The 21,339-nt window shown below is 40.1% G+C and overlaps 1 protein-coding gene across 2 annotated transcripts in view; it reads right to left on the bottom strand.

Moving 5' to 3' along the window:
* Positions 1-21,339, bottom strand: part of LOC309499703 (ras-specific guanine nucleotide-releasing factor RalGPS1) — a 156,733-nt gene that overhangs the window by 4,602 nt on the left and 130,792 nt on the right. The window contains exons 12-16 of one of the 2 annotated variants that reach the window (XM_082171109.1): positions 17,453-17,579; positions 16,080-16,231; positions 14,802-14,850; positions 13,142-13,222; positions 10,814-10,916 (exon numbers count right to left, since the gene is read on the bottom strand). In XM_082171109.1, coding sequence (XP_082027235.1) covers positions 10,814-10,916; positions 13,142-13,222; positions 14,802-14,850; positions 16,080-16,231; positions 17,453-17,579 — 512 coding nt within the window. The remainder of the gene's footprint in view (positions 1-10,813; positions 10,917-13,141; positions 13,223-14,801; positions 14,851-16,079; positions 16,232-17,452; positions 17,580-21,339) is intronic. The other variant, XM_082171110.1, reaches the window with a different exon arrangement.

The following is a 21,339-nucleotide window of genomic DNA, read 5'->3' as shown; positions in this document are numbered from 1 at the left end:
TGTAGATACTGTCTTTAACCTTCACCTCAGCAGCTCGAACAACACCATCTGTCCCTGGGAAAACCTTGGTGATGGTCCCAACAGGCCAAAGTCCTCTGGGAAGTTTGGAGTCAATGATCATCACAATTTGTCCCACAGTAGCATTATCAGTGGATTTCCTCCATTTATGTCTCAGCTGAAGCCCTGGGAGGTAGTTCTGGACAAAGCGTTTCCAGAAATGATCACTGATCACCTGACTGTGTTTCCATCTTCTGTTGGAAAGGGCATCATGAGGGCCGTATACTGCCTGTGGTAATGCAGCGTCGCGCCGCCCCATTAGCAGCAGGTTTGGCGTGATGGGGTCCGGGTCAGCCACATCAGAGGAGGCATATCCGAGTGGTTTAGAATTAAGGAGCCCTTCAACTTCTATGAGAGCTGTTAGGAGCACTTCCTCTGCCACAACTTGGTCTTTCAGGACGCCTTGCAGAGCTGACTTAACAGATCGGATTTCCCTCTCCCAGGTTCCCCCGAAATGAGGAGAGTATGGTGGGTTGAAGTGGAAGTTGATAGTCTGCTTAGCTAGTTGCTGCTGCAACTTTGGTGCCATGCTCTCAAAGGCGCTCTGTAGTTCTTTATGGCCGCCCCTGAAATTGGTGCCCCGGTCGGACCACAGCTCGTACGGCTTCCCCCGGCGTGCAATAAACCTGCGTAATGACATTAAGAAAGAGTCAGTATCAAGGCTAGGGATGAGATCTAAGTGGATGCATCTAGTGGTGAGGCATTTATAGATGATTCCCCAGCGTTTCTCTCTCCTACGCCCAATCTTAATCAGGTATGGCCCAAAACAGTCTACGCCTGTAGACCAGAAGGGCGGTTTGTAGAGTCTCAGCCGAGATGAGGGAAGATCAGCCATCTTTGGTGTGGAGGGTGAGGCGCGCCATCTCCTGCAGTCCACACACCGGTATTGATGTTTCTTAATGGCCTGACGACCTCTGAGGATCCAGTAGGTGCGGCGTAACTCTGCATAGAGTCTCTCTGCACCAGGGTGAAACAGCTGAACATCATAGTGCTTTATGATGAGATGAGTCAGAGGGTGATCAGGTGATAACACAACTGGGTGGATGCTGTCAGGGTCTACATCTGTAGCTTGACGCAGGCGACCTCCCACTCTGACTAGTCCACTGAGGCTGTCATACTCAGGGGAAAGGGCGCTGAGACGACTGCTCGGGCGAACAGGGTTACCTGCTTGTAGGGCTTGGACCTCCTCTGGGAAGCTGTCCTTCTGCGCAGATTGAAGCAGCTGGGTCTCTGCCTCTAGGCGCTCACTTGCAGTGTAGGAGGTGGTAGCCGCCCCCTGCAGGGATTGGTGAGTGGCCAGAATCAAATCATCTAAAGATGTGTACTGTGCTGAATCTGGCAGACTTGGTGATACATTTGTAAGGCCACAGAAGGCAGTCTTTCTGAGTTCTTCACTGCCACATTCTGGGAACTCTGTCGGGGGCTTTGGCCAGGTGTCAGGAGTCTGTGTTAGAAAGTGTGGGCCCTGTGACCATCGGCTGGAGACCGTGAGTTCTGACAGTGGTTTCCCTCTTGTGATGTCATCGGCCGGATTATCATCAGAGTTCACATACCCCCACTGTTCCGGAGAGGTCAGCTCCTGTATCTCACAGATCCGAGTCCCCACAAAAACTTTGTACCTGCAGGAGCTGGACTGGATCCACTGAAGCACTGTAGTGGAATCTGTCCACAGGTAAACGGAGTGAAGGGGTAGTGAGAGCCAGTGATGCGTGGGTTGATCCGAAATGAGCGGGTGCCTGCGGTCACCCGCGGTCACCCGCGGTTACGAGTCATCCACAAATATTTTTAATGATATTCGGGTCGCGGTCGGTCGGGTCGTTTGAAATAAAGATGCCAATTAAACCTTTGTAATTTATATAGTACTAGAGAGCATATGAGCGGAGTGGAGCGGTGAGAATCTCCGCTCATCGCTCACGGAACTGTCCACCCCTCCGCTCCCCCGCTCAAAGCTACATCAGGCCGCTCCGCTCAAATCGCCCCCCGCTCGCTCCAAAAAAGGAAAAAAAATCTACATGTAGCCTATATCACTGTAGCTTAGACCACAGCCTTACCTCCTAAAGAACTAATGAGCAACAACAACATTTTTCAAATAGAAATGTTTTATTTCAAATTAAAAATTAGGCCTATGTAAGAAGGAATATAGCCTACACAAAGTCCTGTAAAATTAAACGAATAAATGGGCCTAATAATATAAATAACAATTATATAAACAAAAATATAGCCTACATAAAAATTTTAAAAGTAAATTTACTATTAGGCCAGAATTTTGATAAGTTAACTTTTGCGCAACGCGCACGATTAAAATTGAAATGGGCGTATATCCATTGTAGCCTACACACAAACTGTTGTAAAATATAACGAATAAATGGGCCTAATAATATAAATAAAATGTATATAAACAAAAATATAAAAAAATATACATAAACGTTTTATAAGAAACGTAAAAAAGTAAAAAAAAAAAAAAGTTTAAAAGTAGGCTAAATTAACTATTAGGCCAACATTCTTATAACTGAACTTTTGCGCAGCGCGCAGGATTAAAATTTAAATGGGCTTGTATCAATTGTTTGAATATTACGCTATATTTAATTTACACTTTGTTACAAGTTACCGTAGGCCTATTCAATTTGCTAACGTTTTGCTTTCTTCCCAGCGTGTTCACATAGCACACTGCATGTTTTCGAGAGATGTCTTTTTAGATTCCAAAATGAATCTTTACTGACTGAAACGATGTCTCCACATTCGTTTTCTTCTACCACATTATAGTTAGTTTTATATTATAGTACACCTGTATGACTTCTTATTTTCCTTTTTGAAGTAGCCTACTCTTTGAACTCCATTATTGAGCCGAGTTTTGACTGAAAATAGAATCCATCTTGCAGTCATCAACAGTAGACTGAGTCAGGCTTGACTGAGCATGCTTCAGAATCGTGGTGTGCGCGGAGCGGAATTGGAGCGGGAAATAGGGCGACGCTCCATCCTTTTAAAAATGCCGCTCTGCGCTCTTGTCCAAGATCCGCCCGCTCGCTCCCGCTCCACTCCGCTCACATGCAATTTTCTATGAAATACATAGGCCTACACTTTATTGGCTGAATAACTGGCGCGAAGATGACGCACGAGCTCAGTCTGCAGGTAGAGATGGAGGCGGCAAGAGAAAAGGTGAAGACTGGGGAGTGGAAGCTCCGCAAATACACAAACAGAAAGAGCAAAGTGTGGGAGACATTTGCCGAAATAATGAAAGATGATGACCAAAGTGCTGGCTTTGTCATGTGTACTTCTTGCTATGCATTTACTACTTTTAAAAAATGCGGGCCAGGAAGCGGGTCGGGTACAATATTTTCTTCTTTTTTTTTTTGCGGTCCGAGTTGCGGGCGGGTTAGTTGAAAACGTCGGTCGGGTGCGGATTGTTTATACATTGACCCGCGCATCACTGGTGAGAGCTCAGTTTGGAGTACCTTGGCCAGTTGGGCTCCAGTGAGCGCAGCACACAGCTCCAGTCGGGGTATCGACACCTGTTTGCGGGGCGCTACTCTGGAGCGTGCCATGATGAAGGAGGTGGAGATGTGAGCTTGCTGCTCTATGACTCTGAGATAGGCCACAGCTCCATATGCCTTCTCTGAGGCATCACAGAAGATGTGAGCCTCATATGTCGCGCTGTTGCTGTTGTGAGGAGGAGCGTAACATCGGGGGATGGAGATATACTGGAGATAGGACAATTCCTTTTCCCATTCGAGCCACGACTGAAGCAAGTTTCCTTCTATGGGCTCGTCCCATCCTCTCTCTGTGCTCCACAGGGCCTGCACAATGAGCTTTGCTCTTGTAGTGTAGGGGCAGATATAACCCAATGGGTCATACTGACTGGCCAGTACTTTGTAAACATTGCGCAGCGTCACAGTTGTGTAGATTACAGGGCGGTGCTTGTATCCCAGGACGTCAGTAGTGCAGTGCCAGCTGAGACCCAGTGTTGACTCCTGGGGATCAAGGCTTTTAAGGTTTAGCCACAGTTCACAGCTATCCGACCTGGCTGTACCTGGCAGATGAGCGACCACCTCAGGGATGTTGCTAGCCCACTGTCGTATCTCGAATCCACCTTGGATAAGCAGCTCTCTCATTCTGTCAATGAGCAACTTGGCCTCTTGTGGGTCAAAAAGGGACTGCAGGCAGTTGTCCACGTAGAAGGCTGTGTGGACAGAGTCGTAGATGTCTTTGTAGGTGTCTCTGTGCTCCCTTACGTGGCTCTGAAGGGCAAAGGTAGCACAGCAGGGGCTACACGTTGTCCCAAAAGGCAGGACTCTCCACTCATATACATCTGGGGGCCTCTCTGTTTCACAGTCTCTCCATAAGAACCGCAGCAGGGGGCAGTCTTCAGGGAGCAGGCGGATCTGATGAAACATGGCCTTTATATCTCCGCTCACTGCAACAGGATACTGGCGGAAACGCAGGAGTACACCCAGCAGTGTAGGCCCCAGAGGAGGTCCTGGCAGGAGGTAGTGGTTAAGAACGGTCCCCTGGAACTCAAAGGAGCAGTTAAAGACCACCCGAGCTTTGTTGTTGTGATGTACAATGTGGTGTGGTACATACCAAGATTCAGCAGAGCTATGAATCTCTTCGGGAGTCAGCTTTACAACATAACCAGAATCTATCAACCTCTTGATCTCCTGGTTGTATGTGAGTGCCAGGTCAGGATTCTTAACTAGCTTACGCTCGGTGGATCTCAGAAGGCCTTTAACTACTTCAGAGGAGACATGCATCTGTGGGAAGTCCTTCTTCCTGAGCAGGGGGGTGGCATATCGCTCTACACCATCCACAGGTACTCTGATGGTATTGGCCTCTAACATGGCTATGGCCTCTCTGTCCTCCTTTGAGCGTGTGACCTCCTTTTCAGGTCTATGGAGGGGAGCATCTAGTTGCCACAGACGCTGTACATCCTGTTGAAGGGCAATGGCAGGGGAAAGGCATCATATGTTCAGGCTGTGCGCCTCCCCTTGCTGTGTGGGCATACTGCAGCTCGGACCCTGGATGGCCCACCCGAGCTTGGTGCAGACAGCGACAGGTCCTTGGGCTGAGCCTCGCAGGATAGAACGGACAGGAGTTATGAGGTGAGCATTATCAGAGCCGATTAACACAAGTGGCTGTATTTGATCGAATCCTTCAAGCTGCACTCGCTGTAGGTGATGATACTTCTCCTTTAAGAGCTCCACTGGGCATGACTGTTCAGCTAGGCTGAGCTGTTGGGCGGTAAAGGCATGCGTTATGTTGTAACGTATTTTCGGCTTGGCCTTTGGGGACACCTGGAAAGAGACATAGCCTCCTTTAATATGGATCACATCTTGACGAATAGTACGCAGAGACAGAGTTTCCTCCTCCTGAATTAAGCCTAATGACTTGACAGCAGCAGGGAGTATAATGGTTTTCTCTGAGCCATCATCAAGAAGAGCATATGTGTCCAGAGATTTCCTTTGATGGTGTAACTGAATGGGCACAACCTTAAGCATTACACGGCCCGAGTGACTGATAGGAGCCAAAAACACTCGGCTGGTGCTCACTGTTAGGATATTCGGGTCCCTCCTCTTCGCTTCAGCCAGGTCATGAAGCACTAATAAGTGCTGTTCTCCACAGGTGCTGCACATCTTCTTAAGAGTGCACTGCTCAGGGGTATGTTTACGGCCACAGCGCCAGCATTTGGATTTTTCCTTTATCCAAGAAGCTACAGCTTTGAGGTCTAGCTTCTTAAAATCTACACAGCCACTGAGGTAGTGCTCTGTCCCTTCACAATATGGGCAGTATGGCTTAAACTGCTTCTTCTTAGAGGAGGAAGAAGGATTAGTAATGTGTGCCTTAGTGTACATCTTCGGCTGTGTTTGAGCGGGATCTGAGCCATAATAAATGGATGTAGACTTACTCTGTGCCCTGGACCCTGCAGAGGCTCTGGGGTTGCCCCTCTCTGGGCGTGGTCTATCTGAGGGCTGTGGCTGAATGGCTTGCCGTGATAGCTGTAGAACTTGGGACTTGCGCTCGAGCCACCCGGAGAAGTCATACATATTGTAGGTGCAACTGCTGCCAGTGCGTATGATACCACGTGTGATGCAGTACTCGATGAAATTGTCTCTGTAGCTAGGCGGAAGCTTAGTGAGTAACCTGTCTACGTGTGAACCACACTGGAGCTCACTGGCTGCTACATCGTCCATAGTACTGAGGAGGCCCACTAGGCTGGACACCGCCAGGGAGAAATCTTCAAAGGCTTGAGGATCACCTGCCTTAATAGGAGAGCAGTTATGTATAGCACTCAGTTCACTCTGGACTAATTGCCTGGGTTGCCCATATCTCTGCTCCAAAGCTCTCATTGCACTAGTGTAGGGAGTGCGGTCGTGAATATAGCGTCTGGCCACTTGTAACGCACATGGATGCTCTAACTGATCTATCAGGATGTGATATTTATACTCCTCTGTGAGATGAGCATGTGGTCCAAGTAGGCTGTCCAGTCCTTTCTTCAGTAATGCAAAGTCACTCTCTCTGCCTGATTTGAATGTCACCAGTCTAGGCTTCGGGATGCCATATGAAGATGCTAAGATCATCTCCATCAGGTTTGGCTGGGTGACTTCTGCTACAAGAAGTACTGCGGCTTGTGCAGTAGATGCAGCAGGCAGTGAGGGGTAGACAGAGACTGGTGGATAGGCAGCAGAGTGGGAGCTGGCAGAATCAGGAGGTGGAGCTGCGTAAAGCTGGCTATAAGTCTGCGGCGCTGATATCCCAGATGGTGGCTGATACAGTGGCGCTGAAGCTGCAGAGAAGTCGTGGGATTGTGCAGAGAGTACCTGGGTGGAGCTGCCTGGAGGCTGCGGGTGGTAGTATCTCTGACTGTATAGGGGCTCAGCCTGACGTGGTTCAAGCCTTCCAAACTGTACTGATTGGGCTACTTGATTGACGGGTTGTAGAGCAGGCTGAATCACATGACTCATTCTGGGGGGCGGAGCAGGTAGCGGTGCCGGCTGAATACCTGGATGGGCCACAGGGATTCTCAGCTGGGGAGCAGGCTGTGGCGCGGGCCAAGGTGCAGACTGACCTGCAGGCTGAAATGCAGTATTCACCCTGGGTTGCAGTACAGACGGTGTCACTGGCGGTTGCTGAAGCACAGGTTGAGGTACTAGCATCGCGCCTGGCTGCTGTGCAGGTTGAACTACAGGGTTCGGTGGCAGCGGCGCTGGCTGAATATTTGATGTAGGCTGGATAATAGGGCTTAAAGGTAGTGGAGCTGGCCTTGATGCTGAATGGAGAATCGGGCTTGCATTTTGCAGTGGTGAAGGTGCAGTAGGTTCTACTGGCCTTAACAGGTTCACAGGTGTTCTAATGTCCTGCCTCACTGCTGGTGCCAGGACGTGTAGCTGATCAGTAGTATGGATGTTGCTCATGCCCATACTGCTATGCTGTGGTGTTTGGAGTAGAGGAGGAAGCGAAGCGGCTCTATCTCGCTGTTGAGCATCACTCTGAGTAGGGAGAGGACTGCATGACTTACATGCTTGCTCCAGTTGTTCCACACACTTGGTTAATGCACCACTGGTCTCCTTCATAGTGATTTGCATCTCATTCATCGTTTTCAGTACACTGCCCCATGCTGCCTCCATTCTCTTCCATTTTTTCATCTCCTTCTTCTTCTCCTTATCAGATTCCTCTGAACTGCTGCTGCTTGAAGACGCTGTCTCCTCTGGATCAGGTAGGTCGTGCTCATACTCCGCCAGATGTCCCGGAAGCTTTCTGCTCCTTCTTGGACGGGGACTATAATTTGGACTATTCTCCTGAGGAACTTCATCTTGTGGAGTTGCCATCTTGTTGACTCAGCCAATAAACATCCGGCTCGAAGGACCACTTGTGAGAGACCGTGTGCGTCTGCGGCTGATTATGGATTGCTCGTCAACTGAGTCTTCCTCGGTCAGAAGGAATAGGCAAATCCAATGGTGCAGTTTTGAGAATTTATTGAGGAGGAGTCAGGTACATGGAGATGATGATGGTTTACAGGTAACAAATTAGGTGTGTTTATGGGTGTGTGTGTGTGTGTGTGTGTGTGTGGTTATCTGAAACAGAAAATACAATAAAATGTATATTAATAAACATATAGGCTATGGTTACATACAGATGCATAAAGAAATCACCCGCAGTACAACCAAAATCCACTAGTGGGAGCTCTAACACTATAAATTAACTTGCATAAATGCCATACATCTCCAAATGGTGAAAAAATGCCAAAAACAGGCGAACTATAAATTAAATATAATATTTGCAGTTATTTGCAAGACAATAACTAAAGAATATACAGTAGATGGCTACTTTAGAAGCGCATGTGGAGCGCCGTAGCGGGCCGCAGCAGTATAACAGTAGGGAATAACACGAGTATAAAAAACTTCGCCACCTGGGCTAATAACTCTGCAATAAACGCGCCATTCATGCAAAAGCCGTACTTACATCTTAAGGACGCACACAGCACTCATACACACAAGATTAGCACAGGATTAACAAAGGATGGCAATTTTCTGCACTGTTAATGATGCTCTCATGTCACTGGATCACACCAAAGTGAAAGTGCCTAGCGCAACCGCGATCGAGCAAAACTACAAATGAACACATGCATTATGGGTAACGTAGTCTATGTCAGGGCACAGACTTTTAACAAAAACATTATTGGACAATCCACATACACTACAATTTCAATTTTTTTTATAAATTGACACTTATATTCAGCAAGAATGCATTATTTTTTTTCAAATATGACTGTAAAGACTTTTATAATGTTACAAAATATTATATTTCAAATAAATGCTGTTCTTTTGAACTTTCTATTCATCAAAGAATCCAGAAAAAAATGTATCACGGTTTCCACAAAAAATAAGCAGCAAAAACTGTTTTCAACATGACAATAATCAGGAATGTTTCCTGAGCAGCAAATCATCATATTAGAATGATTTCTGAAGGATCGTGTGACTCTGCAGACTGGAGTAATGATAAAAGGGGAAAAAAAACAATATTACAGTCACAATATTACTGTACTTTGATTCAAATCAGAAAATCAGTCTTAGTGAGTATAAGAGACTTCTTTCAAAATATTACAGACGTTAAACTTTTAAACGGTAGAGTAAATGCATACATACTGAACAGTAAATAACTCTCCAACTGCACAGAGCTGGGCAATACTGGCTATGAGTTTTTGGCAATATTTTGTGTTAAATTAGTTCAAAGCTGTCATTGGAAAACATGTCTTGATTATTTTAAAATCAAGGGAAATCTTTTGGATATTCTTTCTAGATACATTGTTTCAAAGAAGGCACACAGCAGAGTTAGATTATGGCCTGTTTTTGTAGATGTTGGTCACTAGATGGAGCGGTTGAGTCAATATTCAGCTCAAAGCCACAGGAACACCTGATGGGAATTGTGAATGTGTTCTCAAGCGTTGGGCCCTGTAACCTCATGCAACCTTTAACCAAATAAAGTCGAAGCTACAAACTTGCCCCGTTGCATCCTTTTTTCTTTGTAAAGTATGTTCAAATCAGCAAATCAACATCTGGAGAGTGTATCCGTTTGTATTTCCATGCTCTAGAAGTATGTGATCTGCATCCTGCAGTTAGTGTACACCATTTCAGAGCAAATGCAGAAATATCATTATACGCCAAATATTGGAAAATGCTGAAAAATATTTAAACTGTACGTGACTTTTGGTCCTCTAACGGTGGAAGCACAGGTTACTTGCGGAGGAATATTGTTTTGGTAATTATGCTATAGTTGTGCTCATGATTACAGATGATCACTTTATCAGTACGAATGTCACTAATGACACCAAAACTCTTCTAATAACAGATACACATATCTGAAAACTGAGCAGGGAAGTAGCTTATAGCTGTTGTAGTTCTGACTTGTTGAAATCAATTGTTTTAAAGTAAGTTAGCTGGCAACGCTGACATTAGATCAGATATCAGATCACAGTGTAACAGAGGAAACTATAACTTGGCAAGGCTATTTAAAGGCAAATAGACCAAAGCTGGTTTAGAGATTGGCATTGTTACCAACATAACCAGTGTTTTGTGAAACTAGTCAATGCACAGCAAATGTGCTGCTATGCAAAATATGTATTATTATGTAAAATATGTAATATATTGATGTTTTATTATGTGTACTGTTGCTTTTCCTTTCTGCTTGCAAACACTATTTTTGTTTCGAGGTTCATTTTGTGGCTTCAAGCCTTTCTTTCCTTTATTTATGTTTATGATGTAAACATGCATGAACAAATGATGAAAGTATGCAGCCAGGAAATCCGTAAAATATAAATAATTATACGAGGCTTAGTGGATTAGGGATTAGAGTTTGGAAGATGGTTTTATGAGGTCTTCGCTCATTATTGTACACAAACAGTTACATAGTAGAGACATTTTTTTTTCTTCTACATTTTCCATAACTCTGTATTACAGTCATAAATGTATCCTACATACCATTAGTCTTTTGAATCTGACCTTTGCTTCAACTCCCACCTTCTGTCTGTCTGTTAATAGTGTTGTTTTTGTTTCTGTGTGTATTCGACTGGAATGTGATGTGCAACTGCAATCGCTCATGTCTTGGGCAAATATCTACTGTCCATTTATTATGTATGAACTGACTGTTTGTTGTTTGTTGTTTGCTGTTATTGTGAAGCATCCTTGAGCTTGGGAAAAGCCCTATATAAATGAAACATATTATTATTAGTGTTCTGAAGTATCATCCCAATGTGATGTGTTTTTACCGTAGGCTTCTTGCCCTCCTTCATCAGGGTTTTCCTCTTCACCGGCCCCTCCATCGTGACGCCTGGCTCTCCGGGACTCACACTGGACTCTGCTACTGACGGACTGACAGTGGGAAAACACATCAGCTGAACACCTCGAATACTACAACCGACCCGTGTGTGTGTGTGTGTGTGTTCAGTGGACATATGGTGATAGTTGCTTCTCTAACCATGTAATGAGCCCTAAGAGAACAGAAGTTACAGTTCACATCTGATCTGAGGATGCGATGGAGTAAAGATGAGCACGTGCGAGTGTAAAGAGGACAGAAAGATTCCCTTCACCAGGCAAACACCCACTCAAAAGATACCGGCTCTGTGTCAAAACCCAGTGAGCTGCCTATAGGAAGCCTTTTAACTCGAGGAATCTTATTCAGACTATCAATGTAAACACTGAAGGTCAACAGCCTTTCACATCTGAACTTCCAGTGAAGACCTACACTACCCATTTCTTTACTCTCTCAAACTATGATACATTTGCATACACAGTAGAGGCCAAAGGTGATGTCCGGCTTAGGAAATTGGACATCTTCACACTTTATGCAAATATTATTAAAAATGTCATTGTAAAGGATATTGCATAGTCGATTGTTTTATTTGTGATAACGCAATGGAACATGCCAATTTGTGTGACATCATTTTTGGTCAAGCTGTCATACAAAGAAATTATGAACGCATGCAAAAACAAGTGAGAACCAACGGAATATTAATAACGGATTATGTTGTAGTCAAGGCATGCTTTTTCCCCGTGAGTTTTTTGTTTATCTATGCATTTTTTGTATAATAGTCAAATAAAACCTGTAGCTGTAGTTTGCCAAATAATTAACCAAGTTTAGTGTTTTGTTCTTCCCTCATATTTGGAATATGTAAAAATTATTAAATATTTTCCGCATATTTTGATTGTTTAATTGAACTTGTTGGGAGATAAAAAAACAAATATCTCCTCTGGACATCACTTTTTGCCACTATCTGGATATATTTTACAATAAACTCCTTCATTTTACACTATACCATCATTGGACAGTCACTGTTGCAGTGTGTGGATTCGAGTCTCCTGTGTGTTTGTATCACACTTGCATTGCTTCTAGAATCTTCACTCAAAGAAAACACAATCAAAGCACTCAAACGTGTCGTTGCATTGGATAAAAGTTTCTGCTAAATCTGCGGCTTTCAATCTTTTAGATGCCCAGATATGATCATCCTTGTGTGAGGGACCCCATCCTAACATTTAAAAAGCAGCTATATACTTTCATTTATAAAGACCCAATTTATATTGTGTAAAATTAATATTATAAATATGTGTAAAATATTATATAGAAAATATTTTGTTTCTGATATATTATATTATATATATATATGTTTTGACTCATTATAGTACTGCTCTGTTAGATGTATTATTTATTTCAATGAATTATTATTTTTTTTTTTTATTTAAATATTATTATTTATAATATTAGCAATACGAGCACCGATGGTGTGAGGTCCCTATTGTAATTACTGTTTATTATTATTATTATTATTATTATTATTTATTCGTTGTAATCAAATAATTTAAATGTATTCTTATTTAATATTTTTGTTTACTTTATTAATGAATCTTAGTGTTATTGTTTATTTATTTTACTAAGTTTATTTATTTAGTTAGTTTAATCATGCTTTTATTGTTTATTTATTTTACTAAATTTAGTTTAATCTTTTTTTATTTTTTAAAGAATAATACATTTTTATATTAAATTTTTTAAATATCTGTATTATTTATTGTAATCTAATTAATGAATTAATCTTATTTAATCTTTTTTGTTTGTTTTATTCAAAAAAAATTAACCTAATTGTCATTATTTATTTTAATCAGTTAATTAATTAATTTATTTTAATCATGTTTTTTATTATTTGTTCATTTAATTTTTTTTGCGCCCCCTGGCACTGCCTGTGCTATATGACTGAATGTAAAAGTAATGTGATATGAATGCTGCCCATGTTCAGTGTCACTACAGTTAGGATTCTGCATCAGAAGGAAGTCTCTAGGTAGGCCGAGAGGACAGAGGACCGTAAGGCAGCTCATTAGGTTTCAGAACAGAGCTTTTCTCTTCTAGAAATACAGTAATTCTGGTCTATAAACATCCTGACATCTGGAAAAAGAGAAAACGGATGACAGACATGACAGTCTTTGGTCTAAACCCGAAAGAGAGGGAAAACTGGGATGTTATAGAAGAGACGCTGCATGCCGAGACAGGTGAACCCGACGCCCCAGAGGAATGGAGAAGGTGACCTTTGACCCCGTGGAGTTGGTACCTGTGGGCATGGCTGCGGTCTCTGGGGGAGTTGCGGTGAGGGACCCTCCAGTTAGGGCCCAGAGTCGAGTACATGCGGCCCCTGTTTGCACATTCGGCACAATCAGTTTAACGTCAGTGCAATTTGAGCCGACAACTGCACTCAAAAGAAATATTTAGGCCTAAATTTAGGAATTCGAATTGCATTTAAAATTTCCCTCTGTATGAATTACACAAATTTAACATAAACAAATAAACTTAATGTGATGCATATTTGTCTGTTGTAATTAAAAGAAACGGGTAAGAATTTTTTAATTTTTATTATTAGCTATTTGCATCTTTTTGATTTTATTCACATAATCTAAAAATGCATTTATTCAAATTGAGCAGAATCATCATAAATCTGTGCATTGTTATGCATTGTTATACTGTTAAAATATGGTTAGCTGTATAACAGCAAATAAAATGTATGAAACAAATTGGATTTATTGATAATAGATACATAAACCTAGTTATTGTGTATTTAAACACATTCAATTTATTAGTCCAATCACAGAAATCTTACCCGTTTAATTTATGTATGACTGACAAATATGCATCACATTAAGTTTATTAGATAAAATTGTGTAAATCAAATGGATGGAAATTGCATATGAAATTCAAATGCATAAATCTTAAATGTAGGTCTAAATATATATATATTTTAAGTGTATACACGGAGTCTCACTGACTAATGAAAAAAATAATACAATTATTGAATCTGTGCAAATGCTAAAAGGATAGTACACCCAACAATTAGATTTCTCATCATTTACTCACTTTCTCTTTTCCATGCAGTTAAAACATACAGTACAGTGATTACTTTCAATTTCCAAAAAACATAATTTTACAGTTCATTCGACAAATATTCGACACTATATATATCAAGTCTTCTGTATTCATATGTTCCTGTGCAAACTTAAGACTAGTGCAGATATTGAAATGCTTCATGGTGTTTAACAGCCCTTCGGTCACATGGAAGAGAGCAGCGTGAACATCTGCTAAACATTTCCTTTTGTGTTTCACAGAAGAAAGAAAGTCATACGGGTTTGGATCGACGTAAGGGTGATTAAATGACTTTTCATTGTCAGGCGAACTATCCATTTAAACCTTAAACTGTTCTGAGAGCAGTTTTTGTTTGCTTTAGTTGTGTTATTGTGTTTTGCTGTATGTATATCTACACATTTTTCTGTGGAATGGACATAAATGGATGTTAAACATTTAGAACGGGAAACGACAATTAAACAACAACAAAAATAAATACAGTTGAAAATTCGAATGAAAAATTAAATAAAAGCCATTCTTTTTAGAACTCTCATTTTTAACCTTTAGCATGAATAGATACATGGCATAGTTGATCATATGAAGGTTTTATGGCAACACTTTACAATAAGGTTACCGACTAATGTATTGCTCATTATTAGTTAATGCATTAACTTGTAAACTAATGTGACCTTATTGTAAAGGTTACCAGTCAGATTACCTCTCATTAGTAATCACAGACTTTTGAGCCAGAAAAAAAAAAAAAAATTCTTTTTCATAATAGTTCAGTTTTACTCTAGAATGATCTGAGTAACCCATAATAAAGCTGTAATGTGAGCAGATGATATTAGATGACACACAACTACATGCCAGAGTCTCACCTCTCGAGTCCCGGGGAGAGATCACCACAGAAGGAACTCTGACTGCTGCCTGATAAACAGAAACAAACCTCAACCGTTTCCATTTGAGCACAAATCACACAATCCTTCATCTCTGACCGTGATAATGAAGCAATAAGGTACAAAAGCAGTTCAGCATAAAGTTCTAGGTTTAAAAAAAAGAGTTGTGGAATAATGTTGATAATCTAACTATAATTAAGGTTAATAGTTGGTCTCTACAGTGACATACACTTTATTGACCAATCAGCATGAAGAATAAAAAAAAATACCTCAACAATGGAAGTACATGGGGTATTTACTGACTTTACCGAATGTGTTGCATGTGATCTGTGTGGTAGAATCACTGATTTTCTCTATATAAAGTTATATTTAGTCTTTCAACCTTGTTGCCATGTGGTACAGTACCTTTTGCACAATACATGCAGTTATACCTGAAATCTGCCCTCAGGAATTACACCAGAAACACAACAAGAAGTAAAGTAAAAATTTGGTAACACTTAATTTTACAGTGTCCTTGTTACACGTTACATGTAGTTACTGTAGTAATAACAGTAGTCTTGTTCCCTGTGTACATACTATATACTTATTATAGTAATTACAATAACTGGGTAATAACTAGTTCTAACCCTGAACCTGCCCCTAAACCTAACCTTAACACATGTAGTTACCTTATATTAACCAGTGCTTTCTTAGGTAAGTACACTGTAAGTACATGTAAGTGCATGTACTGTAAAATAAAGTGCAATTATAATAACTATAAATGATGCATAATAACATGCAACTAACCCTAAGCCAACCCCTATTCACAAGCCTAACCCTATAGTAAGTACATATAGTTAATTGTTATCACTAAGTAATTAAATGTTTAATTACACTGTAACACAGACACATTAAAATAAAGGGTAACACTTTATTTTACAGTGTCCTTATTACATGTTACATGTACTTACCATAGTAATAACAGTAAATTATGCATAATTACATGCAACTAACCCTCAACCAAATCCTAATCCTACCCTAACCTTATAGTAAGTACATGTAGTTGCTTAATATTATTCAGTACTTAAATCTATAATTAGACAGTAACAATGACACCTTAAAACAAAGTGTAACCAAAAGTTTCACATTCACGCTAGGCCTGTGTACTTCCAAGTACTTCCACATTTTATGTATGTATGCATGGATTTATTTATTTGAAGTGGAGGGATAACACCCGGGACATGCAGTGCTTGTGTAAAGCGCATCAGCTTGTTGTGATACCTATAGAGATGCCGTTGGACACGGATGAGCTGTGCGGATGGATCCGGGTCGGACTCTGAGACTCTAAGAAGCTGTCGTCCAGCAGGTGACGGGGTTTCTCTGTGGGGAACGTCGCACTTTTACTCTCCACCACACCGAAATGCCACATCATACTGAGAGAGAGGGAGAGGGAGAGTCAGAAAACCATCATGAGACATGAGGTCCAACAACATCGTCTTAACCAGTTTCTAGTGCGAGGTAAACTTGACAGACTTAAGCAAAAGTGCTGCATATTTGATATTTACATTAGCATTCAAGTTTGAGGTTAATGTTTTTGAAAGACGTCTCTTCTGCTCACCAAGGCTGCATTTATTTGATCAAAAATACAGTAAAAACAGTGAAATATTATTACAATTAAAAATAACCTATGTTCTATTTGATTATATAGTAAAGTGTAATGTATTCCTGTGATCAAAGCTGAATTTTCAGCATCATTCCTCCAGTCTTCAGTGTCACATGATCCTTCAGAAATCATTCTCATATGATGATCTGATGCTCAAGAAACATTCTTTTTTCTTCTTTATTATCAATGCTGTGCAGCTTCATATTTTTGGGGAAACCAGAGACATATTGTATTTAGGATTATTTGATGAATAGAAAGTTAAAAAGAACAACATTTATTAGAAATATCATTTTTGTAACATTATAAATGTCTTTACTGTCACCTGGTTCCACCTGGTATTAAGAAGCGTTTTGGTCGATCGGATCACAAGTGGACGACACTAAATACAGGAGTAAACGGGGTCTAAAACATTGAGCTTGTCCACTTTCAGCCTCTTCCAGAGGTAGTCGAAAACACATTCGACCGGATCGCTTTCGTATTGTAAACGCTCATGTGGTCGAGTGTGTTCAAACAGACACAAAAGACCGTCTACTCTCCTCCTACTGACCTAATGAATGAACATTATGGGAAGAGCTCTAGCCAGACGGGATTTAAACTTTGTCGGCTGAAGACCAAAGTTTGGTTTGAAGAGGAAAAACATACCAAGCTCAATGTTCTCTCACCATTCCTGATTTCTAAAACACACTCACAGCGTTCAGCTGATCTTGTGTCTGTCAGAGAAGAAACTAAAGCTGATGCTCTCCACATGTTTTTCTGTTGTCTCCGGTCGCGTTCATATGTAAATTGCGTGAGCTAATTTCGTCCATTTGATTGAAAGATCTGAAAAAGCCCATCAGGACAGAAGTGGTCGAAAGTGGACAAAAGAGACACCAGGTGTAAACGGGAACGTGTCTCCCTCATCTACTTGTAATCCGATCGACCGAAACACATCTTAACACCAGCTGTAAACAGGGCCTGAGTGTGTGTAAACATAAGAGGAGAGAAAACACACGCGTTGCCGAGGCTGTGGCTCTTTCTGTGGCGTGAGGGCGGTGTGGAGGGAATATGGACCCCCACGCTGGCATCAGGGCAAGTGGGCCGTCGATTATACCTCACCAAGAAAGGCACGTCAGACGGACCTGGAGGAGAAGGAGAGAAAGAGGGAAGAAGGATGAGTTTGGCTCTTCACATGCCCGATTGTTGTCAGCATCACTCAATGAAACAATGAAAGAAAACCCCTGGAGACTGTGTCAGCGAGGCTCTGCTTTAGCAGTCAAAGCCACAACAGAGATGTTAACATTCCCTGAGCCTCTTGAGGGAGACAGAAGATCATTCAGTCCTGAGAGAGGAACCTTTTACCTCTAGAACTACAACCAGAGTTATTTTAGCATTTATTGACTAGTGTAGTATTTATTCATATTTTGAATAAGCTTTAAGGTACCACTTTACTATAAGGTTTAATTTGTTGACATTAATTAATGAATTAACTAACATAAACTAACAATAACCAAAACATATTTTTACAGCATTTATTAACTTTTGTTGTTGTTAGTTCATATAAATGTATATATTCATGTTAGTTCACAGTGCACACATTATTTATCCTAATATGTATTAATAAATGTCGATAAATAAAGATTAATAAATGCTGTAGAAGTATTGTTAATTGTAAGTTCATGTTATATAATGCAGTAAATTAATGTTACCAAATAAAACTTAAAGTATTACTTTTATTTTTATATTCAGTTTTCATTTTAATGTTAGTTTAATTCATTTAATGTGCTTTTGCCATTTGTATTAGTGTTTTTAAAAATATATTTCCATTTAGCTTTTATTGATATTTCAGTTTTGTTTTAGTAAATTTAGTACTTCAACTTTTTTCAGTTATATTTGTCGAGGCAACAGTTTAAGTTAAGTTTAAGTTTTTCGACAATGTTTTTAATAGTTTTAATAGTTTAATCTTTAGTTCTATGTTTTGGAAAATAGTTTGGAAACAATCATTAGCATTGCAAAATATGTCTCTCTTACCACTGCTCAAAATTAGCAGTATTATACTTCGATGTGTAACTTGTCCCAAGTTACCACCCAAATCACTACTTGACAATGGCCAACTAATCACCCAGAACAGCCTAGCAACTGCATAGCAACATGCTTAAAACATATAGAACATCATATCAACCAAGCACCATCCACAACACCCATAGCAACATGATGGTTGCACAGCTTAACATCACTTTAACACATTTACTGCAAATAATGTGCAAATCTAGTTATGTGTAATGTACAGCAGCTTTAAGTTCAGAAAACTCCCCTTTATGCATTTAGCAGTTGCTTTTCCTAAAATAGAGGAAATAGAGCAAATCTGACTGTTTTACAAGTTCACAAATATTTTTAAAGGGATAGTTCATCCAAAAAAGAAAACTCTAGCCCTCATGTTGTTATATGAACCTGTATGACTTTCTTTTCAGATATCCAGTGTTTCACAGAGGAAAGAAAGTCATTGTTTGGAAGCACTTTATGGGTGAGCAAATGTTTGGGTGAGATATTTCTTTAAACTTCATTATCTCATCACACGAAACAATCAAAACATGTGATCAGAGTGTCTCAGACTCAAGGGCTCATAACCAAGATTTCCACAGTGGACAAAAAAGGGGAAGTGGAAACAATGTTAATGACTCGAATCACGCCGAGATACTTTACACCATAAGACACATTTAATGGAGAGAATTAATGGAGCCTTAAACAGTGATCAGCCTCTTCCAGTCTGGGTCAGACGAATACTTTACACCATGTTTCTAACATGCAAATGCCTAAACGCCACAGTGGGATATTCAGGAAATGATCTTCACCTGGTTTTTGTTAAAACCTTCATTAATGAGTCTGACTACCAGCTTGTAAAGGTCTTGTTATACGCTTTTGTTTGAAAACGCATCTTTTTCTCTCCGTTTTGGCCTTGCGTTCACACTGAGACAGCGTTTCTGTCAAAGACAGAGCTTTTTTAAACAGCTCTCCAAAGTTAATAACATTTGAAAACACAATTTTCGCGTTGTAGTGTGGACTGTGGAAACGGAGGTATTTGAAAAAGATGACACGTTAAGTCATGTGACGCATATTGAACCCATAGATATCTATGGTTATACCGGCATTGTTGTGCCTGCTATTTACTTTCATAGTGTTGCTAAAGAGAAATGTTCCTTTGTACAGTTTCCATATTGCATTCCTGCAAAGATTTACTCGCATTTGCTGTCCTGTGGTAAAAAAAAGGATGACAATTGTGTTTTAGACCATACTAGTGGTGGGATTTGTTGCTAATAAAATGACCGTGCCAGAAGAATAGCATGAGAACTGCATTATCTCTGTATCGTCTCGCAAGTTTATATTATACGTTTTACGCATTATATACGTATTTTGAAAATGTTAGTGTTTTGAAACGAAATTGGCATTTTTCAAAAGTGACAGTCGCTTATATCTTTTTATGCAATCAAACATAGTACAATTGGAGAGCTAAATTAATTATATTAGCTTTGAAGAAAAAAAAAAGACTTTTAGGAAGGTTAAAAGAAGTTTCTTGAAACATCTTAAGAAAGTTAAAACAAAGCAAACCAAAAAATATTAAAGTTACTTGTTGGGTTCAGGGAAACTTCAGACCTTTTTTTTTGGTGTCTTTGCGCCAGTTTCTCTTTCCCAAACTTTACACTTGTTTTTAAATAATACTAGCTCGAGGAACAAGATGTATTAAATAAAAAAATAAAAAAAATAAAAAAATAAAAATTATAATAATAATAATAATAATAAATATACAACATTTTCTGTATTAAATAAATGTAAATAAATTAAATTATGAAACAAAAACAGAATTGTTATATAAAATTGCCTTTATACATTATTTGAATTTGGCAGATCTTGCCTTATAATTGTGTATAAACTCACTTCATCTCCAAATTAAAAGTGAATTGTATGGTAGACACATGCTTTGAGTTTAGCATAACCTGTTAGCGATCAATCTCGCGCTCTACAAGCGGATTCAAGTGTTTTAGCTCATATGGGGGTCAAACTGTACAGAAATCATAACTCATGTAGCATGTGTTTCTTTTGTTTTTGCTGCTAGAAGAGAGATTTAGGTGACTTTAGAGCCTCGTATATCTCTGCATTTCTAATTATGTTGTGGATGTTGATGTCCACAGGATAGATCAACATCTCCTATCTTGGTTTAAAGGAATAGTTCAACCAATATGTGATGTAAACTAAGCTACTTTTGTGTTTCATGGAAATAAGTCTCTTGGGTAACTATTTATTTGCCCCGTACACAACTAAACACAACCATTCAAAAGCTCAACAAGTCTGCAATTATTTGATCAAATGTACAGTAAATATCAGTAATATTGTGAAATATTATAACAATTTAAAATAACAATTTTCTATTGTAATTTATTGTAAAATGTCATTTATTCCTGTGATCAAAGCTGAATTTTCAGCATCATTCCTCCAGTCTTCAGTGTCACATGATCCTTCAGAAATCATTCTAATATGATGATTTGCTGCTCAACAAACATTTCTGATTATAATCAACGTTGAAAACAGTTGTGCTGCTTCATACATCCTTACTGAATAAACATATTAATTTCTTTAAAAAAACAAAAAAACAATTGAACGGTATAGTGCATGCACTAAACAACTAAATGATGACAGGGAGAGCACAATGTGCAAAGCTGAGAATAAGACCCACAGCAGAGAGACGTTTCTGCCTCCGCTCTGTCTGAGAGTAAGACCTGCCGTTACGATCATGAATGTAACCGGCTGCTTCCAGCTATTAACAGTTCGGCAGTGATGTATTTGAGAAATATTGTGCATCTGTGTTGTGCTCATGCACACCCTGTACTTTCCTATTTAAACACATCG

The sequence above is a fragment of the Leuciscus leuciscus genome (assembly GCF_965113295.1).
Source record: "Leuciscus leuciscus genome assembly, chromosome: 5".
NCBI lineage: Eukaryota > Metazoa > Chordata > Actinopteri > Cypriniformes > Leuciscidae > Leuciscus > Leuciscus leuciscus.
This window is presented reverse-complemented; position numbering and strand designations above follow the sequence as displayed.